This window comes from Heteronotia binoei, chromosome 2, assembly GCF_032191835.1.
Source record: "Heteronotia binoei isolate CCM8104 ecotype False Entrance Well chromosome 2, APGP_CSIRO_Hbin_v1, whole genome shotgun sequence".
Taxonomy (NCBI): domain Eukaryota; kingdom Metazoa; phylum Chordata; class Lepidosauria; order Squamata; family Gekkonidae; genus Heteronotia; species Heteronotia binoei.
The window spans coordinates 125,516,161-125,537,781 of NC_083224.1; the positions used below are offsets into that span (position 1 = coordinate 125,516,161).

Below are 21,621 nucleotides of genomic sequence, written 5' to 3' on the forward strand. Positions count from 1 at the left end.
CCCCTGTGTGAGTTAAGGGCCCGCAAAACAGTTGATCTATGGGCCCTTTAAGTAGCGGGGGGGGCCTGGGGGCTGCTTCTGCTGCCAGGAGCAGCTCTAGGGCAAATAGGCCTTAGGCAGGCAATCTCCCTGGTGCCCCCCAGCTGCCATGCTCCTCTTGCTCGCCCCCCCACCACACTCCCCCCCACTCGCCGCCCTTCCTCCCCCTGCTCGCTGCGACTGCTGCCGGCCCGCATGCTGTTTTAGTGGCAGGGAAGGGAGGGCTATGGTGAGCTCACCACCATCCTCTCTTCCCCACCAGTAAAATAATGTGTGAGCTGGCAGCAGAAGCAGCTCCCACACCAGTTAAAGGGCCCACAGATCAGCTGTTTCGCGGGTCCTTAACTCGCGGGCCCTCTCCACTGCCCTGGAGCCATGGCAGAGGCGCCAGGGGCTGGTTGGTGCCCCAGAGTCAGGGGCCTCTTCCAGAAGTCGGGGAGCTGTTCCCCCATAGCTTGTAGCTATGGGCCTGAAGTGTCCTCTCATCCCAAAAGGTGCTTATGCGAGTTGTGGGAGGCTGCAGTAGAATGGGGAGAAGAGAAAGTCTGTTGTGCTGCTATGGAACCAACCAGCCCTTTCTACTGTGCCAGTACAGTCCTCAAATGGACACAATCATTTTCCAGCCTTGATACTGCCATAAAATAAATTCTTTATTGACAAGACCAAAACTCCAAGTAACCAAAGTCATTTAAAAGCAGAAATCAGAAATATCATAGTCAGCTTCTTTGTTTTCTGTTTTAAATGCAGAACCATCTTCAGTACTTGATGTGTGGAGATATTTGGGACCACACTACCCAAATGGTAGCCAAGAGGTAACCATCTTGATCAAGGTGATACTACTTTTCTTTCCAGGCTGTGCTAGGCATTAAAAATGTGTTAGGCTTTAAAAGCGTTAGGCTTTAAAAATACTGATGTTTAAAGATTAGGATGGTATTATTTTCATGGGTCTAAAATTTAAAAAGACACATGAAAGTTGAAATATGAAACAACTCCTTCTGTTGGGGTCAACACCAGAAAGAATCCATCCTATGGTTGCATACCACCTCAATTTATTCTTTGCTTTACAAAGTAACAAAAATACAGAATGATATGCAGGAAGCATTGGGTTGAACTCTCAGTGGAAGGAGTTTAGATAATAGTACTTTCCCTGCAGTCTCTTTTATACCCAAAAAACATTTCCCTCAGGATTGGAGGAACTCCTGAGGAACAGACACGTTTTCCCATGTGTTTGGCTTAGATTTTCTTGGCAGTCAATCCATGAGCATTGGAATCAATTTGGACATGGTTCTTCTGTACATCTGCCCTCCCTCAACATTTCAACAGTTGTCGAGTAATTTATTTGCTTCCACATATGCCTTCAATATCTGGGATTTCAAGGGAGGGTGCTTTAATTATTGATGTAATCATTGGCTGTGTTTTTATTGATGCTTTTATTGATATATTGAGATACCATTTTAATGATAGGTTGAGAAGTTTGGAGAACACATTTAAAGTTAAGGGTGCTTTCTTTCCACCTTTCCCTCCTCCATCTATTTGCTTTTTTTCCTACCTCTTCCTTTCTTCCTTCCTTCCTCTCTCTCTCCCCTGTCTTCCTCTTCCCCCCTCCTCAGTTTGCCTTCTTTGTTTCTCTCTCTTTCTTCCTTTCCAGTTAGCAGAAACAAATTTAAACTCAGAAAAGGAAAGCCTTCCATAGCTCAGTGGTAAACCATGTGCTTGGCATGCAGAAGATACTGGGTTCAATCCCCTGTCTCTCCAGTTAAAAGAATCAGGTAGCAGGTGGCACCCTGGAGAACCACTGCCAGTAATGGACAATAGCAATGCTGATGGACCAATGCTCTGATTCAGCATAAGGTATATTTATGTGTGCATGTGAAAAGCTGCTAGAGGAGGGCAGTGTGGTTTGGATACATCAAAGGGCAGCAAAGAAAGTGAATTTTCCTCATTCAGATGGGCTATCCTTGCCCACATTGGTATGTAAGATATGCTTCAGGAGATAGGGAGCTGTTGATTTAATCACATTCTCATAATAGACACTGTGACTATTAAACTGTATGATTAGGAAAGCAAAAATAATATTGATATTTAAAGGCAATTATTTTGCTATTGCTTCCAGCCATTTCATCCAAAAGAGAGCAGAGGGCGAATTCTGGGTTACAGAGTGTTCTGTGAAAACCAAGGAAAAAATATAATTTTATGTAATACACCGGAGACAAAATGCAAAATGTCAGTGCCTGCAACAGTATCTTATGTCTATGTGATAGCACAAAATTCAAAAGGAAGTTCCAAACCTGCTAATATTACGGTAAACCAACAGTCCTTTAATTACCATGGTAAGTCATAATAGTACATTAAAAAGCTCAGAACTGAACGATGTTTTGTAATACTTCATTAAAAAGAGATCAATCCTTACAAGATTCTCTGACATGGGGGTGGGGGTATATCAGGTAACTCAGTACCAAAAACTTAACCGCACTTAAGTCTTTGGAAGGGAAGGCTCCGTTTCCAGCAATTCCCCCCTCTGACTGCAGGCCTCTGCTTTGCCACTGGCACTGATGCTGTTCCTGGGGGTGTGCTGAGTGAACTACAGTAGGACAGGTAATTGGGGAAATCCTGCTCCACAAAGTCTGCAGATGGTTGGATACATCTTAGTATCTGTAAGTATCCTTGAACCTTCTGCAGCAAGCCATATACATTTGTTTATTTTTATTTTACAAAATTGTATCCTGCTTTTCTGCCCTCATAACAGCCACCAAATTAGAATAATAACAGAATATACCTACTTTCTCTGCTACCATAACCTCAATTTCAGTAGTCATATTTTTCTCTTGCCCTCCTTCCAAAGAGCTCAAGTTAAGATACATCAAGTTAAATCCAGCAATCCATGGGCACCCAGACTACAGATCAGATTCCCAGGGGGAAGGGTGAATTTTTAGGAGGAGACATCACTTCCAGGTGATGCTGCAGAAATTCCCCCTAATCTCTATGGTAAAGATAATAGATATTAGGAAAATTCCTAGTATGTCACTATCAGTGCCATTTCCTCACATTTTTCTCCTGCTCTTGACATTATCAACAGTGAGGGATTGAGGACAGGGGCAAGGCCCCCCTGTTTAGGACCCCTAAACCCCTGTTTAGGGGCCCCTGGTTGAGAGTGGAGGACCCCTGTTAGGGGGCAAATTGGAAGCCTAGTCACAGATGTTTTCCACATTTCCTTCTCTTCAGCAATCCTTTCTGACCCCAGGAAAGATTATCTCTACAGTTACTAGAAGTCATGTGGGTTGGAAGGCTATGCTGAAGAGGAAGAAGGAAGATAAAATTATCTTCTCCTGTGTTTCATCAACACAGCTCTGCTGATGGAAGAGGAACAAAGGGAAATTTTGTCTACTTTGCAGCCCTCTGACTGTTCTACCTTTTAGCCTACATGAATCCTGCAACTCTAGAAATCTATCTCATGGTAAGATAGGAATTCTGACAAGCAATGATTTTCACCAGTCTCTTCCTCCTGTGGCAGACTAGCTCTACCTTCATGCTGTTACTGGGTGTTCCCAGCATTTCAGGGAGCAGGAGAGGGAAGCAAGAAAATAATGGAAATCCTTCGATCAGTGGCAATTTTCTTTGGGCCCCGAGCCACTGTGCACTGCTGCCTTTTAAGACATTTCAAGGTTGTTCCATTAGGAATATCTATTAAAAATATAGAGAGAATTTTACATGTGCACACATTACTATATTAGAAAGTCTATATATGTTTAAAACATATATATGAACATTGGATTCACATTCTAGCTATATCTGAAGAAGTGAGCAGTGACTCATGAAAGCTCATACCCTAACAATTTTACAAGTCTTTAAAGTGCTACTGATTCTTTTCTACTGCTACAGAAAAGCTAATGCAGTTACTCTTCTTGATCTATGTTTGAAACAATGCAACCTATTAAAAAGAAACAGGACATTAACAGGTAACATTCTTGTTAGCCGCCCTGACATGTCTTGTTAGCCACCCTGAGCCTGCCTAGGCGGGGAGGGTGGGGTATAAATAAAAAGTTTATTATTATTTATTATTAATATTCACCAAAACTCTAAATATTAATTCATCTGTATGCTAACAAAAAATTCCAATTCTGGTTTTATATCTGTTTCTATCAATCTATAATTAATCCTGTATTATAGAAAGTCATACAATAATTGCATTCAAGAAATATATGTGTGATTGTATAGTTGAAAAGACTTCTGTATTAAAAGCTATAAAATAGTCCAATATTTATAAAATGTACCAAAAAAGCAATCCCCATTTAACATATATAAAAGAAGCTAGGTATACCTGCTATTTATTGTCACAGATGTGTAAGAAAACTTGCAAAGTTCTTAAACCAAACTTTAAAAGCACTTGGATTAATTTGCTCTTCATTGCAGTATTTTCCATCCAGGTCACCAGTCCTTTTTGTTATAAAAATTAGATCCAATTTTTCTCACATTGACCAGTTAATTTTTATACATAAGGCATAAAACACCTTGGTAACAAACTCTTAAGGAGTAATGGCAATTTCATTCTGAAGTTTACTTCAGAAGTTTGACACTACAAGATAATTTATCAAGGTTCTAGACCTTTACCATTATCAGTGGGTTGATCTAAAAATAATAGCCGCCCTGAGCCCGCCTGTCAGCCGCCCTGAGCCCGCCTCGGCGGGGAGGGCGGGATATAAAAATAAAATATTATTATTATTATTATTATTATTATTATTATTATTATTATTATTATTATTATTATTATATAGATTTTTCACAAAATCAGAACAAATGTTCTTCTGTTCAGCAGCTACCATCTTTGGATAATATATTGGTCTAGCAAAATGTCCAGAATGATGAGCAGCACTTTGATGAGTGCAGGAGGGAACTCATTTTCCTTTGCTTCTGTATACAAAACAGGAAAGATGGATGTTGCCACCACTGTTAATCAGGCCAGGGGTGAAGGTGGCCTAGTCCTGTCCTTCCTCTCTCTTTGGAATAGTCAGCGGCATATATCTTAGGGAGCTTGCTAGAGGACACAACAGCAATGCATCTATGAGTCACACTGAGCTTTTTGATCTGCTCTCTAGAGGACAGGAGGCCAGATCACAATTAAAAGCAAGACAGAAGTACTAAATTAGTTTATTTATACAATTAAAATAAGAAAATTAGTCATCATTATTCGTAATGCATTTTCAGTGGATAATGAATAAAGAGCCCATGCTGTGATTCTTTATTTCTGTTTATTTCTTGTTTGTTTCAAGAGTATTTCTTAATAGTTTCAAGCTACAAAACCCCTTCAAAATGGACCCTCCAACTCTTGGGAGTGGAATTGCTTCAAATTCACTCATCTCTTGTTTTGCCCTTGTAGATTTTCCACCCCCTACCCATATGCAAATAAGAGAGGAACTGAAGGGAATTTCTGTTATGTGGGAACTTCCCCTGTACTTTGGGAAACCAGTGCTGTGGTACATAGTAGAGTGGACTTATGCAGGTTGGCATAGTCATCACCAATATGACATTTTGTGGGGAAAAGTCCCCAGCCAGAACACGACAATGTATATACCAGGTAAGTTCATCGTGGAGTTTAGTGTTTTTGACTGTTATCACTCAGCAACTCATGTGTTCTTTAGCCATGATCTTTTCCCCTTAACTAAACAGTAGACTTTCCTGTTTCTTGAATTCACTGTGCAACAGCCTTTTAACAATAAAGAGTCATCTTTTCCAGAAGACATCCAAACGAAAAACTACTTTAACATTTTGGTGTATGCTGTGTACCATGATGGAATCAGTGAGGCATGTTCTGTACAAAGCCATTCAAATGGGTTGTGTAAGTACAAGTCTGTTGTGGAAAGAGTCTGTTGCATTGTATGCCTTTTGAGTTAGCTTCCCCCAACATATATAAGAGAAGCCTTATTGGATAAGGCCAATGACCCATCCAGTTCAACACTTTCTGTCACACAGTGACCAAAACCCAGGTGCCATCAGGACACAGCCGGCCCTTCCACCACGCAAACTAGGCGGTTGTCTAGGGTGCTGGCAGGGTGGGGGCACCAAATTTGGCCCTCCCCTCTTCCCATGCCATAGACAAAATGCTAGTTTGCTTCTTCTTCCGCCCATCTGCTCATTCGCTTCCTCCTTGCTTGCCTCTTCTTGTCCTCTGCTCGCCTGCTCTGCCTCCTCCCTGCCGATTCCCTTCGTCCTCTCACCCATCCCTTCTCATCCTCTGCCTGCCTGTCCTGACTCCTCCTCACTGATTCCCTTTGATTCCCTCCTCCCCATTGATTCCCTCCCTGGGGATTGCGAAGCCTAGTGTTCCACCTGTACCTTATGATTTATAGCTTCTGATGGACCTCTGTTCCAAATGTTTATTCAATCTCCTCTTGAAGCTATCTATGCTTGTAAGTGCCATCACTTCTTGCAGAAGTGAATTTCATGTGTTAATTATCTTTGGGTGATTTGTTTTCAGTCCCCTTCCTCATAATCTCCAGCATAACACTTTGCCTTTTTTATTGGAGTTGCACACTGAGTTGATGTAGTAATCTCCCTAATTAAAGGAGGAAAGCACGCTTCTGTCCCTTATTTGTATACATTAATTGGCTCATCTAAATTGGAATATTGCAATAGATCCTGAGACATGCTGGCCAAACCACATTAGTCAATTTTTCTTGTGAAATTTGCTGTGTCCCTTAAGCCACAGGGTGGCAGTATTTCATGAGTAATTCTATCAACTTTATTTTAGTCCGCCGCTTTTCAAGAACTATAAACATTTCAACAAAATCTCCATTGCTGGGTTGTTGGTGAATGCTACTTGATCAGCATGTCCAGTATTAAAGACATTTTCAATCCACTTGGCTCTGTGGAAATCTTGAGTGTGGAAGGGAGTACCAATAAATTCTGTGTGGTGCGATACATGATACCTAAAAATCCCATTGTTCACTGAGGACCTTTATAGTTTGTTTTCTTCCAAAGGGAGAAGTCAAAATGATGTTTCCCTTTCTGGACCAAATATATTTATTTGAATACCTCATAGAGACAGCCCTTCTGGAATGTGTTGCCTGAAAGAATGGCTTCACATTTCTTCATGTTATAGCTTGACCAGTTCTTATTAAACCACAAACCAAGAAATAGAGGTGAAGATCCCTGAATAAAAGGGCAGTGATCCTGAGCCAAAGACCCACATGGAATTTTCATTGACAGTTATTGCAGACTGAATTCAAGGTATGCTGAATACCGTCATCCAGCTAAAGAAATCTTAGCTGAGTCATCATAACCCCTGTAAATGATTACGCTTGGGTTAAATTTCTATAAATATTTCTAGATACTAAAGAAAAGAGTAGTAGAAGAAGATGATATTGGATTTATATCCCACCCTCCACTTCGAAGAGTCTCAGAGCGGCTCACAATCTCCTTTACCTTCCTCCCTGTGAGGTGGGTGGGGCTGGAGAGGGCTCTCACAGCAGCTGCCCTTTCAAGGACAACCTCTGCCAGAGCTATGGCTGACCCAAGGCCATGCTAGCAGGTGCAAGTGGAGGAGTGGGGAATCAAACCAATTCTCCCAGATAAGAGTCAGCACACTTAACCATTACACCAAACTGGCTCCCCAGTCTTTAATACTGGACATGCTGATCAAGTAGCATTCACAAACAACTCAGCAAAACAAGATTTTTCTGGTTTTCAAAACACTGGCAAGTTCATGAAATCTGAGGTGCTTTTCAACTGCACCTTCCAGAATGAAATGTCTTTCTAAGAAAATAAATTCTTTGAATTTCCATAAGCAATACTAGAAAGAATGCTGGCTAGCATCTCTAACAAATCGTATGTTGTACCTACCAAGGAAGCAACCAATAGCACAGCTAGTGCTGTACAGGGCAGTAGCCAGAATTTTAAAAGTCAGGGAGCTTTTTTAAAAGTCAGGGGGCACCCTTTCCCATTCACTGTGGGGCTTGCTGCTTCTCAGAAGCTTTTGGAGGTGGGGACAAAATCTGGAGGCTCTGAATGTGGCCAAGTCAAGACAGCCAACCCTAAAACTTTGGAGTCACGAAGGGACTGCACCTTGCATGCAAGCAGTGGGATTTCCTTCCACCTCCCTCTCCCTCACCCCTGTACATTGCAGCCAGCAGCCCCATCTGTCCCCCCTCCCCAGCCCATTTCACATGGCCTCCTCCCCCTCCCTCCTCTCTTCCAGCTGCTTTTGCTGCTGCAGTGCACTGTGTCCTGCTCAGCTCTCCTGACTTGGGCTGCTGCTGATTACCCTTTGCCAGCTCAGCCATGGCAAAAGAAAAAGAAAAAAAGCAGGCTGCTCCCTGGAGGGCCCCTTGGGAGTTGGGGGGGGGGGGCTGTCTGGAAGTCAGGAGGCAGTGCCCCCACAGGTCCCCTGTTGCTATGGGCCTGGTAATGTATAAGTATGATGATAATTTTCTTAACCTCACATGGAAGAAAAAGGTGAAATACTTGCTTCTAATATTAGTGATAGTAGTAGGATGTGGAATGACCCAACTCTGACATTGTATATCCCCCAAACTGTAATCAAAACAGCAACTATATTGGCAGAACCCATGGCTCAGCTGTGCACCAAATAATGTGATGTTTTGTAGCATCCTTAATACTCCTTTGCCTTATCATAATAGGGTATCTCAGTAAAGAACACACATAGACATAAATGCAAAGCATCATTCAGATGAAACTGCTGAAGGATGTTGTCTCTTAGAAAATCTCTGGAAGGCGATACTTGAGATTGATTGGAAATGGACAGGCCTTGAATTCAGCAGGAACTCACAGAAACATAGCTCCTGAACCTTTCTGAGGGTTTCTCCTCCTCCTCCCCACCTATCTTGTCCATTGAGTAGTAGGTGCAGCTGCCTAACAATCCCTGGATTAGGAGAGTGGGCAGCCAGCCAGCCACCAGGGGCTTTGCCACACCCCCAGCAGCCCTCATTAATCCCTGGAGAAGCCCGCACCACCCTTTCTCCACCTCTTATGTGATTTTGGGCAACTAAGAAGAGCCTCAGGTGAGTGAGGCCTGCTTGGGCTGGCTGGATCTCTAGCCAGCCCAAGCAGGCCTCGCTCACACAGGACTGTCCTTTCTTGCATCGGGTTGCTTTTGGCTGGTGGGGGCATATGCTAATGAGTTATTCTAATGAGCTCCACCACCTATTTTCCTACAAAACAACCCCTGGAAATTGATATAGGGGAGTGTGCAGCTAAGGTTAATATCTTCAGACTTGAAAAAGAATGACTTTAAAACTCAATATCAATGGTACTGAACACCATAAATATATCATACTTCAATGAAAAATTGCTGAGCAAAGTCTGACAGAGTTTTTGCAAACTTTTTGGAATTATCCTGTTGTTGAAAAACATTGGGTGATGTATCTATTTACAGAAACAATCAGTTTCCAGTTCCCTAATGATCTTCCTTGATGTGGTAGAGCTGGATACTTGATTATAATACCATTTGGACTACAATATTGATCATTACATTGATGAAATGTAGTAGATATAGAGTTGCTCTAGATAGGTCAGGCTAGCCTGATCTTGTCAGAAGCTAAGCAGGGTCATCCCTTACTAATGTTTGGATGGGAGACATCCAAGGAAATCCAGGGTTGCTAAACAGAAGCAGGCAATGGCAAACCACCTCTGAATGTCTCTTGCCTTGAAAACCTTACAGGGTCACCATAAGTCAGGTGTGAAAGTAGAAGATGTTGAATGGGGAAGATTAATTTGTTGAGAAACAGTCACTGTTAAAATATATTGGAACAACAATTTTTTGCATAATGTGAAACACCACTTTTTTCTGTAATAAAAGTTATTTTCATTTTTTAAAACTGCTTTTGAGTCAGTTCAGCCAGCAAAAAATGGAAGGAAAAATAGTGCTAGCTAAAATAGTGTGCTTACTAACTGCCACTCTCATTTTCTTTCTTTTTATCAGCAATAGGATTTCCAGATGGACCAACTGGTAACACTCTAGAAAGTACCTCTCCAGTTTCCTATCGTAAGAGCAGGACTATGACTGGCTTGGGGTAGGGGGTGGGAAGAGAAGTTTCTCTCTGACCATGTGGGAGGTTTGTACCAACTAATGATGGCATCTCAAAGTGGTAGGAACTGTAAGCCACATCCACTGACGTTATTCTAGGGAAATGAAAGTTTAGGGTATTTTCACAGGTCTAGCTTTAGATCAGTCACATTGTGAAGGGAGATATTCCTCCAGGCAAATGATAACCCTATCTGAATATAATTATATTAGTATAACCATATAACATGTGTAACTGAATCCCTGAATTCCTAGCAATTATTTTAAAGAAATAAAGTCTCTATCCCCTTCCATTGTGGAACTATAAGGGGAAAGGCACATTTCTGCAATTGAAAGTACTAGAAAGTACTAGAAAATTATTTTTAAATTAAATTTGTTACATGTATTGCTATAGTTACATTGATATAACAATATTCAATTGCCAGTTTTATAAACACACACACATCAGGACTGACAAGAAACTTGTGGGAAGAGGGCATTCTTCGCACCTTTGTGTCCTCCCCCTCTCCCATGACTTCTCTGCCTCTCACTCTTTCTTAATTCTGCTGCCACCCCTTCTCTTATTCTTCCCCCCAATGTCTGTCACTGTTTCTGCTCCCTACCCCATCTATCTCTTTCTGCCCCCCGTCACCATCACTCTTTGCCACCTATTTCAGCACTCACTCTCTCTCTTTCTGCCTCACCAGATCCATCACTGCACCCCAGCCTGATAGCTCCCCATTGCCATTACTACAGGGTCCAATGCAGCTTCTTTCACAACCCCTCATAGCTGCTCTCAGTGGCTTGCCCAGCACAGCTCTAGGCAAGCCCACTGAGGTTCACACACACACCTCATCAGTCTTGGAGGATCACCCAGAGCATCTCTGGATGAGCCCAACAAGGCTTTTCTACTCACACACCGCTGCTTTCAGCAGCTTGCCCAGAATCACTCCATCCACAAATCATCCTCACACATCATCATCACTTTTGGTGGCCTATCCAGCACAGTTCTGGGTGGCCTGCCAAGGCTTCCTCCTCACATCACCACTTTTGGCAGCTTGCCTTGTGTGGCTCCAGGATCCACTGCTGCAGTGGCCACTGGGCTCCCAGGATCCTCTGCTGCTGCAGCAGCCACCACCAGTCCCCACAATAGTACATGCATTCTCTGTCCATGTGCAGAGAACGCTTCATTTAATTTTGGGAGGATTTAAACCCCCACAATGAATTTTTATAATATTTTAGATTTCTCTGCAAACCTAGGTGTTCCCCCAAGTTTATAGAAAAATCTGTTTTGTGTAAGTGTGGCCCCAATCTCACAAATGAGCTAGTCTTATGTTTTGGGTCTGGGAGAGCTGTGACTGACCCAAGGTAACCCAGCTTGGCTTCAAGTGGTGGAGGGCAGAACCAAACCCAGTTCTCCAGATTAGAGTCCCTTGCTCTTAATCACTATACATTGACTCCCATTTTATCGGCAATTGAATATTGTTATGTCAATGTAATATATTATATCATCATCATCATCATCATCATCATCATCATCATCATCATCATCATTCTGGGGTGTATTGTCTGTAGTGGTTTTACAAGCTATCCGTCGAGCAGGGAATATCATATAGGTAAAAATGTTTTGTTCAGGGTAGCCTAAATATTTAGGTACTATCTTTATGAAAACATTTGTAGGCTTCCCTTTCTCTCTGACCATTCAGGAAGCACATACAATGCTGTGTAAAATAGTGCTCTTGTACAAGAAACTGACTAGTCTCCACCACCACCACTTTTTTTTTTTTTTGTTACAGATGATGATGTTGGCGTTTTATTGGGAATTGGTATTGGAGTGGCCTTCTTATCTTTCTTTCTTTTGGCTTTGATCTCTAAGAAGTCATTCAGGAAAAGGTACAGATTGGGGTTTCCTTCCTAGCCTTGGCTCAAGCTTTTCAACCCTTAAGAATGTATGCACAGTTATTTTTTTCATGTATATTTCCCCCCAGTGGAGCAAGATGATAATCATTTTTATAGAAGCTATTTAAAGATTAAATTTGAGTATCACAGGAGTACAGAAGCAAGCACACAGTCGGCAATACTATACCCCAACCAACTTCACCCCTTGAAATCCCAAAAGGTTTTCTGCTTTTCCAGCTCTAGCTCATGCAGGCAAAAAATGTAGCCAAGTACTTTCCACAGTGGGTCTTCTGAAAATAGGCAAGGAAGATTCTCCTGTCTTATGTTGCCAGGACATTAGATAATGCAAGTTTCACTCCATAACCCTCCTGTTAGGTATTAATGGTATTTCTGTTATTTTTATGGAATTGTATAAGTGGGCCAAATTGTTGCCTAGCTTGACTTCTGTGTCATCCTGTTAGAAATAGCTTCTGGCATCATCAATTGCATGGCCAAAATTCCACCTCAAGGGAATTTGACAGGGATCTGCTGACAGTTGCTACTGGTCACTTCCTGTTCTGTCAAAATGCTGAGCTGTGGATCTGGGGATGAAGTTGCCACAGGTGTGGTTTTCATATGCAATATTTTCAAACTAGCAATTCCCCACATCAAAACTGAAATGAAAGTTTCACCACCTCAGGTAGTGAAATCTGCCTTTCCCTTGTCATGGATACACATTATTTGAATAGGCCTTATATCACCAAGAAACTTGTTTAGGAATGGTGGTGCAGTAGTCCTGAGCTTTGATTTTTAAATCTTTTAGGCTGAAACAGAGTAGAACTACATGGCATGGTGGCTGACTCAGTTGTAGGAAAGTAGGATATGAAACAATTTGAGGTGGAAGAGTAGTGAGTAGAAGGGTGGAGTGCTATCTGGAAGGGAGTGGTGACTGGAGAAACAGTTCGGATCCCTCCCTCACCTGCCATTGATCCACTAAAAATCCCTCCAGTTCCACATCTGTTTTAAACGTTTTGTAAGTGGACCTGAGTTTGAAGACAAGGGCCTGTACCCGTCACATGTTGTTCTCCCCTTAGCCTGCCTTGAAAAGTACAGAAGTATTTTGCCCAATCATAAATTTAAATCCTAATCAAAAATTGACAACATTGTATTTTAAAAATTGACAACATTGTATTGTTAACATTGTATTTTAAAGGATTAGCACAGTGTTTATTTCAGTGACACCCAAGTGGCTACTTGAAGATTATCCTCAAGTGCAGAAGAGCAATGTGATCAGAATGTTCCAGGTAACTTAGCAGACCAGATCTCTATGTGTTTAATATATCTGACCCTACTTGGGAGGAGGGGGTTTCTATTTGCAGAAATCATGACATGACATGTTGAAACAAAATCCTGTACATAAATGTTTACTTCTCATGTCTGACAGGTTCAGATTATGTTGTGGGTCACTTTGGGCATTATTTCCCCTCGTCGTCTCTATGTGTGATGAGACTGGGGATGTAAACTTATTCCCCACTTCCCTCACCACACATACAAAGTAATATTCAAACTGGAACAGCCTGCATTTATTTGAAAACAGAATCTCCTAGTCATGCAAAACAGAACCTGCTAGAAAGCATGCAAGATCAACACCTGCTCAGCATGTGAAAAATGTGCCTCTCTCTTCACACATTACAGAGTACATGGGTTGGGTCCAAGGACCTCATGTCTTATGTAACAGATTCTCCTTCATGTGTGCAGGACTTGATTTGAATCATGACTGTGTCATGGGAAGAGAAAAGGATTTACTCCCCCACACCATTTTCCTGATCTGATAAAATCTTAGGGGAAATCCTATTGGGAAAACTCATGGGCCAAATAGCAGGCTCCCAGGACCACTGCAGGTTGGGAAATGGCATGGGGTTAATGCTGAAGACCTTTCTCCACATGTACCAGAGTCACAATCCAAATTAGGAATGACATGCTTGCGAATTGAGGGGAAACTGCAAATCATATGTGACTGTTACATGGGACACTGGGGTGGTAGGGAATATTACTCTGGACCAAGCCTGGATACCTCATAATGTGTGAAAAGACCATCTACAGGTATCAGCATGGTCCATAGTACAGCACAGTTTTCCAAATTTTATTAAAATATTTGTACCCCATCTTTCCCTTGTGGCTCAAAGAAGTTTACAGTCCCAAACATTAAAAAACAAAAATATGATAAAAAGGTTCACCCTTCTCCCCAAGAAGATGTCTGCAGTTTAAAATCTTAAGGATTTTCAATTTCAGAGCCCCTCCTTAAGAAGCTTGTTCCACAAGGTGGAGGCCACTACAGAAAAGAAGCACTCACAAGCAGTTGCTGAGTGGCCACCTTAAGAGGGGGAACAAACAACTAGAAAGTGGCATCCAGAAGACCACAGTTGTACTTTGGGATATACCAGGAGGGACAGTCCGGCAGATGTGTATGTCCTAGGCAGAGATGTACAATTTCTAGAAATTTTAACATGAAAGGGAAAGGGGTTTCCTCATTTTTTCAGGGAGAAATATGGAAACAACATAAAATGTGTCATTTTAAACTTATCATATCTTAAATTCCATGCTTCCTAGCACCCTACACACATAGGCCATAATCTAGCTAATGGTTAATCATGATTAAATCTGCAATCCTATTCATATTGGAGAGCCAAGAAGTGCATTGGTGTAGTGGTTAAGTGTGCGGACTCTTATCTGGGAGAACCGGGTTTGATTCCCAACTCCTCCACTTGCACCTCCTAGCATGGCCTTGGGTCAGCCATAGCTCTGGCAGAGGTTGTCCTTGAAAGGGCAGCTGCTGTGAGAGCCCTCTCCAGCCCCACCCACCTCACAGGGTGTCTTGTTGTGGGGGATGAAGGTAAAGGAGATTGTGAGCCGCTCTGAGACTCTTCGGAGTGGAGGGCGGGATATAAATCCAATATCATCTTCTTCAATATTTTCCAGAAAATAAGTCCCTGCAAGATTTATTTCTGAGTAAACATGCAAAACGTTGTACTCTGAATCCCACTGGAAGTTATGGAACAAGTTAACCATGATTAACTTGCTTCAAATTGGAAATATTCACAATTAATTTAATCTATTGGGCCAGTATTTATTGCACTGAGTTTTGCTTGAATAAAACATACTTAAGTTGTGTTGGATACATGTTCTGCAAGTGGGGTTCTGTTCATGAAACAGAACTTTCCCACCTTCCACTATAGTTCTCCTTTCCCCAGAATTGCTGCCCTGAGTCAAGGGAACATCTAAGAACAGCCATGGATATGATATGGAGGTCTGCAGATAGAAACTGGCAAAAAAAAAAATCATCTCCACATCCACTGGTAAAAGTACCCATACACCATCAGAAATTGAATGCAGGATCCAACTCCTTATTTTCAGATTCCTATGTTCTCATGTAAGTTTTATAGAGATCTCAACCAGTGTTCCCTCTAAGCTGAGTTAGTGTGAGCTAGCTCACAGTTTTTTAGCCTCTGGCTCTCAGATTTTTGTCTGAGCTCAGAAAAAATGGTCCCAGAGCAAACTAACTTATGCAGTGGCTCACAACTTCTGGCAAAACTTCACAGCTTTACCAGAAGCTCGCAAAGTAGAATTTTCACTCACAAGTTTCCACAGCTTAGAGCAGGGGTGTCCAACATTTTGGCTTCCCTGGGCCACATTGGAAGAAGAAGAATTGTCTTGGGCCGCACATAAAATACACAACACTAACAATAGCTGATGAGGAGCTAAAAAAGGTTCATGCATAATTTTCATGATATTCACCACCACATATAAGCAGAAGGACCTACTTCCCATTGCAAGGATCAATTTAAAAAAATCATTCCATCCCTCCCAGAAACACAGGGCCTTAATGTCCTTTCTGATTCCAAGTCCTGTTGTAGATGGCCCAGAGCTGAAGCAGGAACCATGCCACATAGGCCCCAAAAGGCCCAGACCAGACCACAGTAAAAAAAATCATCCCATCCCTCCCAAAAACACAGGGCCTTAATGTCCTTTTTGCTTCCAAGTCCTGCTGCAGATGGCCCAGAACTGAAGCAGGAACCAGGCCACAAAGGCCCCACAAGGGCCAGACCAGACCACAGTGAAACACAAGTGGGGGGGGGGGGATCAGTAAAAAAAATAATAATCTCATCCCTCCCAGAAACACAGGGCCTTAATGTCCTTTCTGCTTCCAAGTCGTGCTGCAGATGGCCTAGAGCTGAAACAGGAACCAGGCCAGGCAATGCACTAAGCCAGGAGAAGGACTGGGAAAGGTCTAGCCTGGGGTAGGAAGCAGCCAGCAGCAGACCGCCAGGCTACCTCAGTCATCCACCCCAACAATAAAAGAAAAAAAAAAGCATAACATCAGAAAATGTGCCAATGTGGTGCCTGCCAGGAGCAAACAAGAACCAGGCCAGATTTCAGCAAGCCCCACCACAAGCCCAGAAAATTATAGTGACCTCCGCAACAATTTCCACAGGACCAACCTCCTCCTCCCTCCCAGCTCTCACTCTCTTACCTGGCATTCAGAGAGACTTACTGCAGGCTGCACACAGAAGAATATAGGCTTCCCAATCCCCAGGTCCCAGAGGGGGATCCCCCGGTTTTACAGGCTTTCCCCCTCCCCCAGCCAGCTGGCCGGCAGGGGAAGCCCCGCCCCCAGAGCCATCATGCACCTCCATGAACGATTCCCATACAGGGTTGCCAAGTCCAATTCAATAAATATCTGGGGACTTTGGGAGTGGAGCCAGGAGACTTTGGGGGTGGAGCCAGGAGATATTAGGGGTGGAACCAAGATCAAGGCTGTGACAAGCAGAATTGAACTCCAAAGGGAGTTCTGGCCATCACATATAAAGGGACGGCACACCTTTTCAATTCCTTCTTTCCATAGGAAATAATGAAGGATAGGGGCACCTTCTTTTGGGGCTCATAAAATTGGACCCCTTGGTCCAATCTTTTTGAAACTTGGGGGGTATTTTGGGGAGAGGCACTAGATGCTATACTGAAAATTTGGTGCCTCTACCCCCAAAAACAGCCCCCCCAGAGCCCCAGATACTCGTGGATCAATTCTCCATGATTTTCTATGGGAATAAATCTCCATAGGGAATAATAGAGTTTCCAGAAGACATTTCCCTCCCCTCCCCCGCTTTCTGACGACCCTGAAGCGGGGGGAGGGCCTCCAAACCAGGGATCCCCTGCTCCCACCTGGGGATTGGCAACCCTATTCCCATAGGAAACGATGGGGAATTGATCCGCGGGTATAGGGGGCTCTGGGGGGCTGTTTTTTGAGATAGAGGCACCAAATTTTCCGTATAGCATCTTGTGCCTCTCCCCAAAATACATCCCAAGTTTCAAAAAGATTGGACCAGGGGGTCCAATTCTATGAGCCCCAAAAGAAGGTGCCCTTATCCTTCATTATTTCCTATGGAAGGAAGGCATTTAAAAATTAGTGCAGTCCCCTTAAATGTGATGGCCAGAACTCCCTTGAATTATGCTTGTCACACCCTTGCTCTTGGCTCTGCCCCCAATGTCTCCTGGCTCCACCCCCAAAGTCCCCAGATATTTCTTAAATTGGACTTGGCAACCCTAGAAGAATAGGAGCACTGTAAATGTGGAACAGGCTCTGCTGGCCAGCAAATAAGAGAGGCTCAACCAGGCTTCAATGCTCTCACCACTGCTAGTAGAATGTTTGTATCTGGCAGGCCTCTATGCCCGCCTACTCTTAAAACTGCCCAGTTGAGAGTCTGATCCACTATAGCAGCACTTCACACCAACAAATGGAGATAGATCCAGGAGAAAAATGGGGGGAGGGGGGGTCACCCATTCTGCCTTCCTCATCATGAGTGGTTGTTATAAGAAAGCCCTATCCTGAATCTTCCCCTCCCAGCCAGCATAGCCCACCTACTGCTCAAACTCTCCCCCACATTGTTCTCAGGAAAATGCCTGGCTTTCTGATTCTTGTTTCCTTTAAGAATGATCATTGAGAAATGGAGAGCAGAGCAGGCCCCTTGGTAGCTATGGGATTGGGTGGAAGAGATGTTTGCTTTGCTCTGTTCCCAAACCATGCCTCTAAATTTCCAACAGAAGGGGAAGGGAAGTCATTGCTCCCTCTCCATGCCCTCTCTCAGAAGCTTGGAGTAGAGGGGGGTGGGGAGTGGGCAGATTTTTTTTTCTTTTTCACACCAGCCCTTGCTTCCCAACTGAAGCTCACTTTTTGCTGACAGACACAGGCTTGCTTTTAAAGCCATCCTGAGTGCAGTAGATTCATGATCAAGAGCAAATAAAAAAAGAGAAGGGGGGTCCTTGATTTGTTTTTAAAGGAGGAGGCCTGTTTTTTTCTACATGCTTTTTTAAAAACCTCTATCTCCAGAGACTTGGGGGGGGGGGCACCTGTTTCTATGTGTCTCTTTTCTAGTCCCAGCTACAGAGAAGGATAAGGGGATTCTGGAACTCCCACAGTGAAGAGATGGAGGGGGAATGCAACAGAAACCACCCGAGGCAGTGAAGCATCTCCATTTTGGAGACAGCAAGCTCAGTTCCTCCGCACATGCTCCACCTCCAACCTTCACAGAGAAGGGCCAGCAGCCCCCCAACAAGGAAAACTCCCACCCCATCCCATAAGCCTGCCCAGGAGCTTGGGAGTAGGCTTCCCAATCCCCAGGTCCCAGAGGGGGATCCCCCGGTTTTGCAGGCTTCCCCCCTCCCCCAGCCAGCTGGCCAGTGGGGGAAGCCCCACCCCCACAGCCATCATGCACCTCCATGAACAATTCCCATAGGGAATTGATCTGTGGGTATCGGGGGCTCTGGGGGGCTGTTTTTTGAGATAAAGGCACCAAATTTTCAGTATAGCATCTAGTGCCTCTCCCCAAAATACCCCCCAAGTTTCAAAAAGATTGGACCAGGGGGTCCAATTCTATGAGCCCCAAAAGAAGGTGCCCCTATTCTTCATTATTTCCTATGGAAGGAAGGCATTTAAAAAGATGTGCAGTCCCTTTAAATGTGATGGCCAGAACTCCCTTGAATTATGCTTGTCACACCCTTGCTCTTGGCTCTGCCCCCAATGTCTCCTGGCTCCACCCCCAAAGTCTCCTGGCTCCACCCCCAAAGTCCCCAGGTATTTCTTGAATTGGACTTGGCAACCCTACTTGGGAGGCTGGCTCTGCTACTCTCCAACTTTCCCAGAGAGGGGCCCACAGTCACCCCCTGATACCTCCAGAGCACAGTCAAGGGCTCTTTGTCCTGGGTGGGAGATCCAGAGGGGCCACAGCAGGAAGAAAGAAGAGCTGAAGAGTGCCCAAAAGCAAAGGAAGAGCACTCTCACACACATGCTCTGAGTCAGCTCTGGTGCCCTCTCTGGTGGTGGGGGGGGGAAAGCAAGCAGGAGGAAAAAGCAACCAGATGTAGCCTCAGTCCCAGGATCTGCTGCTGCAGCAGCACACAATTCCAGGTGCTGTTTTAAGAAAGTTTATAAGTTTGTGTTGGGGCCACATTCAAAGCCATCCTGGGCCGCAGGTAGGACAAGCTTGGCTTAGAGGGAGTATTGATCTCAATGTTATATGGTAGTAAACGAGGTTGAGATCAATACTCCCTCTAAGCCAAGCTTGTCCTACCTGCGGCCCAGGATGGCTTTGAATGCAGTCCCAACACAAACTCATAAACTTACAAATTTAATACTGCAGTACTGAGTTAGAGATTAACTCTTGACTGATGGTTGGTTTCTGTTTCCTTTCCTCCAATCATCACATTAAAATGGCAGTTTTAGTATTGTCATATTTCCCCATAATTGTTCCTCAGGAAAGAAATAGTTCCGCGATGCACATTTTCAACTGGCTGGTGTTGGATTATGAAGATGCTGTAGTAACTGAAGTAGAGGAGACACTGATAGACAAGGAGTGCAAGCCTCTGGATAATAACAGGGAAACCAAAGAATCAGCTTCCAATATCAGTCTACCAGAGGCATTACTTGTCAACAGTTCTGATATAGCAGAGGAAAATGGCTACAAACCTCAGGTCTGCAACAAGGTATCCCTATGCAGCAATAGTTGTGAAACATATTCTCAAAATCTGGATACAAAATCAAATCTCCCAGGTTCACCCATGAATATTTTAATAAAAGATTATATGAGTCCTATTGCTTCCATATGGCCTACTGAGGACATGGACGGAAATACACTTTTACTTGAAAAAGTCAATCTTATTCTGAGCAACAATACAAGTGGGCAGAGCAAGATATTCACCTCTACAGAAGAATCAAATAGAGCAATGGAAAATCAATGGAAGCTCCCGTTATCAGAAAACAATATTCAAGAGCAGACCTTGATACCAGATGAACTGCTGTCGTGTTTAAGAACTGTGAATGAAAATACAGATTTAATGTCTTATTTTCCACAAACCATTGTAAAGTGATTTTAGTACAAAGAAGATTGGAACAAAAAAAATTAGTGATTATGCACCACAACAAAACAGGCAAAATTGTTCTGCATCTTCAATGAAAATAATTCAAATTTTACCTCAACATTCATTGTCTTGAATGAAACCAAAAGCTGGAGACACTTGCAGTATTATCTTTCCATTCAAATTCATTCTGGTGTTTTAAGCAGGATCAGAAAAATGCCTGGTGAACCCTGCCTAGGAATGGGGACAAACTGGCTCACAAATGTAAGTTCATGACTAATTTGGGGCAGTTCATGATTTGTGAACCAAAGTTCATCAACTAAAGTGCCACCATGAACTTCCATGAATTTTAAGGGAGTTTTTGGAGGCTAATGAAGAAAAAACTGCTAAGAGGCAGGGAGCAGAAATAGGGTTGCCAATCCCCAGGTGGGGGCAGGGGATCCCCCGGTTTGGAGGCCCTCCCCCCACTTCAGGGTTGTCAGAAAGTGGGGGAGGGGAGGGAAACGTCTGCTGGGAACTCTGTTATTCCCTATGGAGATTTATTCCCATAGAAAATCATGGAGAATTGATCTGCAAATATCTGGGGCTCTGGGGGGGGCTGTTTTGGGGGGTAGAGGCACCAAATTTTCAGTACAGCATCTAGTGCCTCTCCCCAAAATACCCCCCAAGTTTCAAAAAGATTGGACCAGGGGGTCCAATTCTGTGAGCCCCAAAGGAAGGTGCCCCTATCCTTCATTATTTCCTATGGAAGGAGGGAATTGAAAAGGTGTGCTGTCCCTTTAAATGTGATGGCCAGAACTCCCTGTGGAGTTGAATTATGCTTGTCACAGCCTTAATCTTGGCTCCGCCCCAATGTCTCATGTCTCCACCCCCAAAGTCTCCTGGCTCCACCCCCAAAGTCCCCAGATATTTCTTGACTTGGACTTGGCAACCCTAAGCAGAAAGCAGGGATTTAAATGGCTTAAGGCCGTTTAAACCCTCATTTTCTGCTCCCTACTGTTTTCACTGTTTTTCACTGTGAGTAGAAAGAAGGCAGCAGAAAACTGGAGTCATTTTAACCCCCTGCTTTCTGCTCCCTGCAAAAAGTGGTGGGGAACAGAAAGTAGGGGTCATGAACAGCTATGAATTAGTTCAGTTCACAAACCAACCTCCCAATTCATATTGGTTCATGGTTTGGCCATGAACTAGGAACTGGTGCCTATCCCTTATCCTGCCTTAACAGGTGAAGGTACTCACCTTCCAATCTATCACAAAACAATCTGTAAAATTGCAACAGCAGAGTT

General features: G+C 43.5%; 1 protein-coding gene across 1 annotated transcript in view; it reads left to right on the forward strand.

Annotated features, from left to right (window-relative positions):
* The window catches only part of IL23R (interleukin 23 receptor), a 42,526-nt gene extending 22,152 nt beyond the window's left edge, over positions 1-20,374 (forward strand). Inside the window, exons 7-14 of the mRNA XM_060233022.1 lie at positions 787-869; positions 2,153-2,369; positions 5,414-5,611; positions 5,771-5,872; positions 9,974-10,036; positions 11,851-11,947; positions 13,146-13,236; positions 19,739-20,374. Coding sequence (XP_060089005.1) covers positions 787-869; positions 2,153-2,369; positions 5,414-5,611; positions 5,771-5,872; positions 9,974-10,036; positions 11,851-11,947; positions 13,146-13,236; positions 19,739-20,350 — 1,463 coding nt within the window. The 3' untranslated portion in view covers positions 20,351-20,374. The remainder of the gene's footprint in view (positions 1-786; positions 870-2,152; positions 2,370-5,413; positions 5,612-5,770; positions 5,873-9,973; positions 10,037-11,850; positions 11,948-13,145; positions 13,237-19,738) is intronic.
* The last annotated feature ends 1,247 nt before the right edge of the window (positions 20,375-21,621 follow it).